We start from the raw sequence: 9,934 nt of genomic DNA, 5'->3' as shown, positions 1-9,934 counted from the left end.
CTAAATAATTCTTTTACTTTTTTTATTTAAGATACATACTTTAAATAATGTTTTTTTTAAATACGACCGATTCCTGATAAGCAGAAGTCGGTAAAGTAACTGATATAACCTATTTAAAATAACAAATATAAAATAGATTCCAGAAACACGACTTATTTAAAATGAATAATATAAAATAGATTCCAAAAACATATTTAAAATATTAAATATAAAATAGATCACAAGAAGCTATTTAAAATAATAAATACTAAATAACTCTTTTACTTTGTTATTTAAAATACTTTAAATAATGTTATTTTAAATACGACCGACCCCTACTGGTTACATAAATGCCTGAATTGCGAAAATTTGATTGAGTTTCATCTCTTTCGATGATTTCAATCAAGGTTAATATTAAATTAAGAGCCAAATCATAAAACTGCACTTCACATTCTTCTAAACAAATGTCTCGTGCAACATCTCTTCCAGTTATCACAAGCCAAGTCTAAATTAACTGAAGTATCTACAAACGAGAGGAATTCCAGCAATTTTAAGACGGCTTTGTAACAGAATGCTCGCGAAAAGTCGCATCTCGTAACGAGTTTCTATTCTCAAAGTGTGATTGTGGTCGACTTTCTCTTGGCAAGTAATTAAGGAAGATTACCGATAATAGTTCAGAGGCCAGTCAAAGCGACGCTGCAACACTTGACAAAGGAAATGCAAAAGCGTGACACGTTCTGCACGTGATGTGCATCTCTCAGCTGTCTGCAATGTAGTAATCCTTTGTACTTGCATGTCCGACATGCGATTACTCTATTCGTTGCTGTTGAAACGTCTACGCGTGAAATAAGCGCGTTTTGTAAACGATGCCGAATAATATGTTCACAATTAATTGCATTTGTTATAGTATATAAATTATATTTTATCTTAAATAATTCACATTTTACGTCTGTTTAATTAAAACGATACCCACGTACGACACGCGATAAATCTAATGCTCTAAATAGGCAAAAAATCTAAAAATATTTACGTCCCCTTATATCTTGTATCCTCTCTTTCCATGTCCTCCTTTTATCGCACCGTGATTGATCTTCGAAATTCGATGAAGGTAATTGAAGTAGCAATAATTCCAGAAATAACGTATATTAATAGGAATGAAAGTGACGCGATTCAAGATCTGTGTGCACAAATTGAAGATAATGCCGATGATATACATAACGTGCAATGCACTTCATTAACGAATATATATCTGCAGTATATATCCCTTATACACGTCTCATCATGACGCCCGGTGTTCCTTTTGATTAACGTAATTTATCGCTCGACCGTGTTTAGCAAAAGCAAGGGGCAAGGCGCTCCAGAAAATCGAAGACGCAGAAAATCGTTCGGACAAGCGAAAGCGTTCACACGCTCGGCTGACGATGTAACTCGCCTTGGCGAACCGGCGCGGCGCGCGAGTCATATAAAAGTATACGAACGTCCTCCAAGGACCGGTTTCAGAAAACTACTCCGCACATATATCGCTCGGCGCGGCAAACCTTTCCCCGACATCGAGATGCGCCCGCACCTGAGCAGGTGCAACACTGCAAGCGAACAACATTCGTCACACCTCGAACGAATCAATTCCAACTTTTAGATGCATACTTGAGATAATTATTTTTGTTACGCTGATACTGCTTGCTGATATTGCTTGCTATAGGTATAAGAAAAACGTATGCAGAAGCATTTATAAATATTGTTTTATTTTTCCAGGGAAACGCAATAAAAATTAATCTCTCCAAAAAAAAACAGCTTTATAACAGTCTATTTTTAAATATACAATTTATTAAGTTTATCGTGTAAAACATGATAGATAAAATCTACAAAGAATTCGAAGCTATCGAATTTTAATCCTCTCTTCTTTCAGTATTCAACAGAATGTCTATTATCACAGTAATCTGTTTATTATTATAATATCTAGTTTCATATTAAAATGTGTAGGATTCTAACATTCGACAATTATTAAGATATGATATTAATGTAAAGTAAATTTTCTATTATATTACAATATTATAAAATATATCAAAATATTTTATTTACAGTATTCTGTTAATCGGTTGGCTGGGAGATTCAGTTTTTTTCGGTATAGTCGAGAGCTAATTAGATATTGCACAAGACTTCCGTGCATGTTCCCCGAGTGAACGTCGACTATTCAGAATCCGAAGGAAAATATGACTGCTGATATGCAGACAATGTCGACCACAGCACATTTAAAAGTTCCGTGATAACAGAATGCCATGGCGTACAACTGACGCCATGGTATAATAACGCTGACAGAATCGCGGAAACTGCTGTGAGATGCACCCAGGACTGTACTGCACATTAGAAGCGTATACGTTCGAGGAGATAAGGAAATTATGGCGGTTAATTATTACCTCGAATACATATCGCGTTCGCTTTAAATCTCCTTGGTGCGAATCTAATTCAGGAGAATTAAAGGAATAAATTAGCAGCAATTGGTTCAGTTGTTTTAAATTAAAATCATTTTAAATGTTTTTAAGAAACAAAACTTTATATATTTTTTGAACACTGACAAGGGGAAGGCTACGTCAGTATATCACGGATCCTGATCCCAAATTTTTTGGTGAAACTATGGGCAAAATAAAGATATAGTGTCCGAGCGTTTGATTGAATGGGCCTTAGTTTTGAATAAGACTTTTCGAAATATTGTTGAAATTTAAAGGACGCCATCGCGCGTCGCCGCGCACCTTATAAGCTTCCCCGATAAACTCTCTCTCAACCGGTCCGGCATTAAAGGGCTTGCTTTTCAATCATTTTCAATGTTTAATCCCTGGATGTTGCAATTTTTTTTTAATGCGTGTTTTTATTTTTTTTTATTTTTTTATTGCTGATATTGTAATGTACGATTTTTTTACATAAAAATTGTATTTTTTCCCAAGCATTATTATAACCGATATTGAATAAAAGAAATATTATTTCGCTTTTTATTATTGAATATTGAATATAAATATTGAATATTATTATTTAAAAATTGTAATAAATTAAATTCGGATAATATTTCGAAAATTCTTACTCGAAAACTAAGGTCCATTCAATTAAACGCTCGGACACTATATTTTTATTTTGCCTCTAATTTCATCAAAAAAATTGGGATCAGAATCCGTGATATACTGACCTGGCCTTCCCCTTGTGAGTCCGATTTAACGAGTTTTTTTTTAAGATTAGCTATCACATAGAGGAGATAAGAAAATTGTAGCGGTTAAATATTATCTCGAATATATATCGCGTTTACTTTAGAGCTCCTTGGTGCAAATCTAATTTAGGAAAACTAAAGAAATAAATTAGCAGCAATTGGCTCGGTTGTTTTAAACTAAAATCGTTCCAACTGTTTTTAAGAAACAGAACTTCATATATTTTTTGAACACTGAGTCCGATTTGACGAGTTATTTTTAAAAAAGATTAGTTATCACATATAAAAAGTTGTCACATATGTCACATATATACATATATATGTAATATTTTAATAGTTGACATTAAATTTGTTCTTTCAATTATATCTTGAATTAAAATTCTTAAAAGTAAGAACTATCTAATTTTAGGTAGACACTGAGATTTTGTTATTCAATTAAAACTTAATTCACGACTTAATTATTTAATTTAGAATTCATTAAAACCAAAAAATTATTGATATTTTAATAAAGGAAGTCAAAAAGCTTTAATTAAAATTAAGCTCCAGGACATCCTACGCGTGCAATGTATCGACAAGTATAAATGTTATTCGAAGAAAAATTACTTTTTTAATAAATAGTTAAATACAGCTGGGTCCAAGCTTCCTCGAAAATTTCGCTCAAGCACAATAATGAGTTCTGAAAAGTTACCGAGGAATTTCATTATGGCCCCGATCCGTCGCAAATTTCTTTGGAAAATTTCTTTGTAGCAACGACGCCGCATAAATTCAGTTAGCTTCGTTTCTGTTCGCCGATAGAAATTCTGCGAGGGCAGCGCGCTGGCGTAAAAGGGCCGATATTAGAGGGCAAAGTGCTACGAGAATCCTGCGTGACTCTGTACTTTTCTTCGGTAACTGCACCACGACGAAGCATTTTTCTCGATTGACCGTCTCGTGAGAGTTTAATAGGGGCAATATAAAAGTTTCTCTCTATACGTCCGCTTGTCCGAGAAACACGATGACGCGCATTAGTGAGTATTGAAGGAAAAAGAAGGGAAAATAAAAGGCGCGGGAGCACCTTCTTATTTACGGCTTTTTATAGGCAAACTTCCAATCGTTCTTTAACGCGAAATTGTATAAAATACAATATGTTGTACGTTTATTGTGATAATCACCGTTGCTGATAATTCTACCTTTTTTGACATCTGTGTAATTTTTGTTGCGATAATTCCAACAATTCCAATAAAATCCAATCATCCGTATTTTCCACGTCAATATATTTAATCTTAAAATATCTTAAAATATTAAAACAAATTATATACCGTTGACTTTAACGACTTATAAAGTATGTTTCGAAATAAACGCTTATCCGTCTGATAAGGTTTAATTTAATTTTTGTCGCAGCTTCGACACGAGAGGGAGGGACAGCCCGGATCATGGGAATCACTGGCAGGATCACAGCCTAGAAGGACGCGCGTTCTTCAAGCACTCCGAAACCCCCGCGAAACTCACTCTGGAAAAGGTTCGCGAGAGCGACGCAGCTGTTTACAGATGCAGGGTCGACTTCAAGCAGTCGCCGACGCGCAACAGCAAAGTCAATCTAACGGTCATCAGTGAGTTCCTAAACGATATTCCGCATTGACCTGAATATAAGATGTGCTCGACAATAAAGGGAAGCGAGGCACGTTCCTTTGTAACTTTCTCAGGACCGCGGCGCGTTCCTTTGAATACATATTGCTTCTACACTCCTTATTTCCACACGTACCTATCTGATAATTCCGGTAACGATAACGAACAACAATCTAAATAAGAAATCTAAGAACATTTGGAGAAAGCATGTATCGAGAAACGGTTTTCGATACAAGAAAAGCGTATTCTTGACTTTTCTCATAAACAACACACAGCTGCATATTGCGCGCGGCGATTTAAAATTTAAACTTTCGGAGCGTCCGTCCTGAAATCGCACGACGATAACGATAAAACAAATTACCATTTTCAAAGTGGCATGCTAATTCAGAAATAGGTAATTTAAAAATTCAATACGTAACAAGAAATTTAAAATTGTAACAGAATATGAAACAAATATAATAGATATATTATATTTGTTTCATATTCTGACTGATAAGTCAGCAAACCGAAGGGATTCCTTTTTGGCTTGCAATCAACGAAGTCTTTAATATGTATAATTCACTGTGATAATCATTGAAAATTCTTATAGTAATTTCAAAACACGAAATTATATGACACACCTTCCGGGTTATGTTGACCACTTTGATATTTTGCGCTCGCCATATCTAATATAATCGACACCGTTATCGTCGAATGGCTGGAATCCGACCGATAACCTTACGCGCGTTCTCAAAACAGTGCACCGGCTGCATTTGACTTTTTCTTTTGCATCGCATTGGAGTAACGTTTCGCTTAATGGAAGAACAGTTACGTGACCGTGGCCGATAATACCGAGCGGATAGACACACCCAGCCCCTCCGCTCCATACCGGTACATTAAAATTTATTTTTTATCTTAGAAATAACACCTGCCTCCCTCTTTCCCCTCCCTTAATGGTAAAGGCGGTACGTGACGGCGCAGACTGATACATCGTTGTGCAAATTGATTCGCCATGGCGCGCCAGCACTCGCACGCCAACGCGAATATTAAGTAACGTTATTTTAGTAGTGTGGCGAATTTTTCTACTCATGGGGTAAGTGCTGATTGTAATATACATTCGCGAGAGCCTAACTTGAGGTTTTTGATCGGGAAAGATAAATATATTTCTAATAAAGATTTCAATTATTCAAACAATTAATTTCTAAGTCCATCTTTGAAAGTAATTTAATAATTTAATATGTATGACATTTGCACATCTATTTTATTATTTAGGTTTTTCTCTTTTTATTTTATACAAAATCTGTTTTATATATTATAAAGAGGGGACAAGCGTGTCTAAGGCATAGTTTTATCTAAATTTTTTTCTGTGGATGGCACTATTACGAAGATGAGATTGGAGTTTCGAGAGAAATTGATAACAATAATTACCGCCATTCTCTGAACTTCATTAACACTTTACGTGCTAGCAAGGTATCTGACTACGCCGTCCGCATACTTGCAGTTTTTGCGGCTAACGTACACTTACATTTAGAATTTTTCACGTTTCTTCATTTAATTCCGTCCGGTTAAAATTGCCATTTTGAATTCAGAGATTTTTCGTTTTAGATTCAAATTCGGTAGTTTAAAAATATTCCATGGAGCAATTTTCGTGTCGGTTTAACGACATCTTTAACTGAAAGCATTTTTAGTACGCGTAAAACGTATATTTTCTTTACTAAATTTTTAAAATTAAATATTACGTTTTCAAAAATTTCTCGCTCTGATCCTCGTTGCGGATCTTCTTATTTGCGTTAAATGGAGATTTGTTAATATCGCCGTAATAGCAACGTCGCAGTAGCGTCACCATCTTCTTAGGTGACATTATAGGATTGATACATCGTTGCGCAAATTGATTCGCCTCCCAGTCCCCCCTTGTTCGCGTTCTCGCAGACACTCCGAATAAGAGGAAAAATGAAGAGCTTCTTACTGTGAAAATTATTACAGTACCGCCGGAGCAGCTTAGCATATTGGACGAGGACGGAAGGTCTCATATTCCCCATTACATCCTTGGCCCGTACAGCGAAGGAGCGTCTCTCAATATCACGTGTGTCGCCGCCGGTGGTAAGTGCATGACGCGCCGATGCACTTCCGTTGCATTCGCCTTCTATAACGCTCAGGCGGCATGTCGTTGTCACGACTTATACAGTACTTGAGTTACGTAAAATAAATGCGGCTCGATTTCTTTGACACTTCAAGCGAATGTATTACACGTGGTCCCCGCGTTTTGAATTTCGAATAGAGATAACGCCTTCGGAGATGAAACAAAGTATATAAATATCGAATATTGGAAAATAAAAGGCAAAGTATCTTGGTGCTGTAGAAAATTTGGTGAACATGTTTTAATCATTGGCTACCAAATGTCGACAGAATTTTGTAAAATTATATAAAAATCATTTGCAACATTTATTGCTTGTTTTAATTTGATAGTAAAAATTCTTTTTTATTTTAGTAATATTTTGTTTGTATAGTAGTACGTTGTCCATGTGAATTTTAAATATATTTTCTTCGCATCAAAAAAAAAATTTTTAGCACTGTTTGTTAGTAAAATATTTTTTTCAAAATATTGTAATTTAAAAAAAAATTTGTTTTCTTCTGACATACTCTGCGCAACATTTATTTGTTATTCATATTTTTATAATAAATTTGAAATTTTACAAAATAAATAATGAATCTTATGTAATGAATTTACGGTAGAAAAAGTAACATACATACTTTTTTATCAAATAAAAGTAAAAAATCCTATTTTTTTTACTATTTGTTCTATATTAAAGTATAGAAATAATATCTCTATATACTAGAACACTAGATAGTGACAAGTGATGCGATGTATGTGTATTTCCTTCTCAAATTGAAAATAATTACTCTTCATTAAAACGAATGGCAATCAAATTCTTTCGACAATAGCATAAAAAAGTGTATGTTTAAAATATAATTATTTTATAAAAGATTAATAGGCGACCACGTTCTTTACTACGCTATTTTGAAGTGTCAAATTACATTTTCTTAGAAACGAGCAATTTTAACGTCACTAAAGAGATTTCAATTTTCATATTTTTGTCTATACCTATAACGAGACGTTAAGTCGAGATGTGATTACACCACCGAGCGGGTGCCATTAGCGCCACGTAGCACCGACGTGTATCCGCCATCTCCGAACCCTTATGTTTCTTCAGGGCGGCCGCAACCACGAGTGACATGGTGGCAGGGGACTGCTCTATTGGACAACAGCTACGAGACCGTGGATGCTAAAAGGGTCCGGAACGTGCTGCAATTGGAAAAGTTGGGCCGCGAACATTTGCGTGCGTTTCTGACCTGTCAAGCCACGAACAATAACATGGTGGCACCGATATCAAGTTCGGTGTCACTTGATATGAATTGTGAGTATCGACAGATAAAGAGATCTTGCGATTACGTTCTAAAAAGCAAGTGAAAAATAACAATTTTATTTAATACATTCAATTCCATTTTACGTGAAGAAAGGAATATGAACAGCAATTTATCATTATTTCTATCAATAATGATTAACGATTGAATAAATCACGATATGATAATATCGTTTACTACGTTATTATTATTTATTATAATAAATATTTATATTAAATACAGTATTAAAAAAGGAAAGAAGAGATACATATAATTATTATATGATTAATTTATTACATCATAAAATGAAAACATACACAATGTCCGGAAATGCATTTTTAATAATTATTAACTTAGTTTATAAATACTATGATTAAATCATCGCTTAAAAATCGTCGCGTATGGATTGTTACAATTTATCTGGAAGGCGTCAGTCGATTCAGTCTTTACTGGAGAAATTTCTATTAGCTTCACGACCCATGCGCGGATCGATGGGTGCTTAAATCCGAGTGTGACACACTCTTTTACAGTGAAACCGCTCTGGGTCCGGATTCAAGGAGAGAACCGTCCACTTAGCGCCGGCAAGACCTACGAGATAGGTTGCGAGGTTGTCGGAGCCAGACCGAGCCCGACGATCACGTGGTCCAAAGGGAACATGATACTGCGAAATGCACGGGAAACGGTACGATTTAAAATACATTGTCGACGATTTAATGCATTCTTGTAAATCATATGTATTGGCACGTACTTGTCCCGAGAACTCTCCTAAACGTTTCTGTGATTATTTTTTCATTTATTCTCTCATGTTTGAAAAATTGATAGAATTGCATCAGTGCGAAAAGCTGCTTCGAGCAATAAGCAAATTCTTTACAAACGCATCGCACTTTCATGATGCATATAGTTTGTTTTGCACAGCTGCATAAACCAATTATTTATTAATATTAACTAAGAAATACAAAGCTGCAACAAAAGAAAATTTTTGTATAATTATCATTGTAATTGCTAATTGTTAGAAGTCGAAATTTGTAAACATAATTTATTTTTATTTATTTTTATTATTAAAATTAATGCATTTGTTTTTTTGTGTTTATTTTTAGTACTTTTTCAAAAATAGTTTCACTTCAAAAACATCACGCAATCTGTATTTTGTCCGATATGACAACTCTTTGAGATGCGAATAATTGGCGCCGTAATTGGCTAGTATAGGTCCAATATCGGCGTAATCATTGTCATCCAGCAACTCTAATCTGATCACGACGACGGCGAATGTGTATGCATATCGCGATTATTAAATTATTTGGTAAACTGTTTTAAATTCATGAAATCTCGCCGGCAGACGAGTCCCGACGGCAACGTAACAACCAGCATCCTCACATTCGTGCCGAGTATCGAAGACGCCGGAAAGTTCCTCTACTGTCGCGCCAGCGTGCCCGATATTCCAGACTCGGAGATGGAGGAAGGATGGAAGCTCAATATATTCCGTGAGTGTTTTCACAGAAACGCACCGGGGGTGTCCCCGCAATTTCACGTCGCGTATGCGACCGCACAGTAGAAAACTTCCATCAATGTAATATTTTTACAAGCACATTGCGCATGCATGCCCCGCCATACATATGTTCTATAAAGTCAACATTAAAATTTCAATCGAGAATTTACTTCTCTAAACCGTTCTTTGTACTTCGGATCTCCTCACTATCGACGGATTGTTTGCGTAAAACGCAACAACATTTACCGTTGGGATCAAGTCTAGCTACATCGTAGCGGTTACGTTACTTCATT

At 35.4% G+C, this 9,934-nt stretch overlaps 1 protein-coding gene across 4 annotated transcripts in view; it reads left to right on the top strand.

Annotated features, from left to right (window-relative positions):
* Positions 1–9,934, top strand: part of LOC105459264 (nephrin-like) — a 250,206-nt gene that overhangs the window by 205,117 nt on the left and 35,155 nt on the right. For all 4 annotated transcript variants that reach the window (XM_011705174.1, XM_011705166.1, XM_011705157.1 and 1 more), the window contains exons 4-8: positions 4,550–4,758; positions 6,737–6,853; positions 7,966–8,169; positions 8,686–8,837; positions 9,492–9,636. In XM_011705174.1, the coding sequence (XP_011703476.1) occupies positions 4,550–4,758; positions 6,737–6,853; positions 7,966–8,169; positions 8,686–8,837; positions 9,492–9,636 (827 nt within the window). The remainder of the gene's footprint in view (positions 1–4,549; positions 4,759–6,736; positions 6,854–7,965; positions 8,170–8,685; positions 8,838–9,491; positions 9,637–9,934) is intronic.

This window comes from Wasmannia auropunctata, unplaced genomic scaffold (assembly GCF_000956235.1).
Source record: "Wasmannia auropunctata unplaced genomic scaffold, wasmannia.A_1.0 LD336101.1, whole genome shotgun sequence".
In the NCBI taxonomy this organism is placed as follows: domain Eukaryota; kingdom Metazoa; phylum Arthropoda; class Insecta; order Hymenoptera; family Formicidae; genus Wasmannia; species Wasmannia auropunctata.
This window is presented reverse-complemented; position numbering and strand designations above follow the sequence as displayed.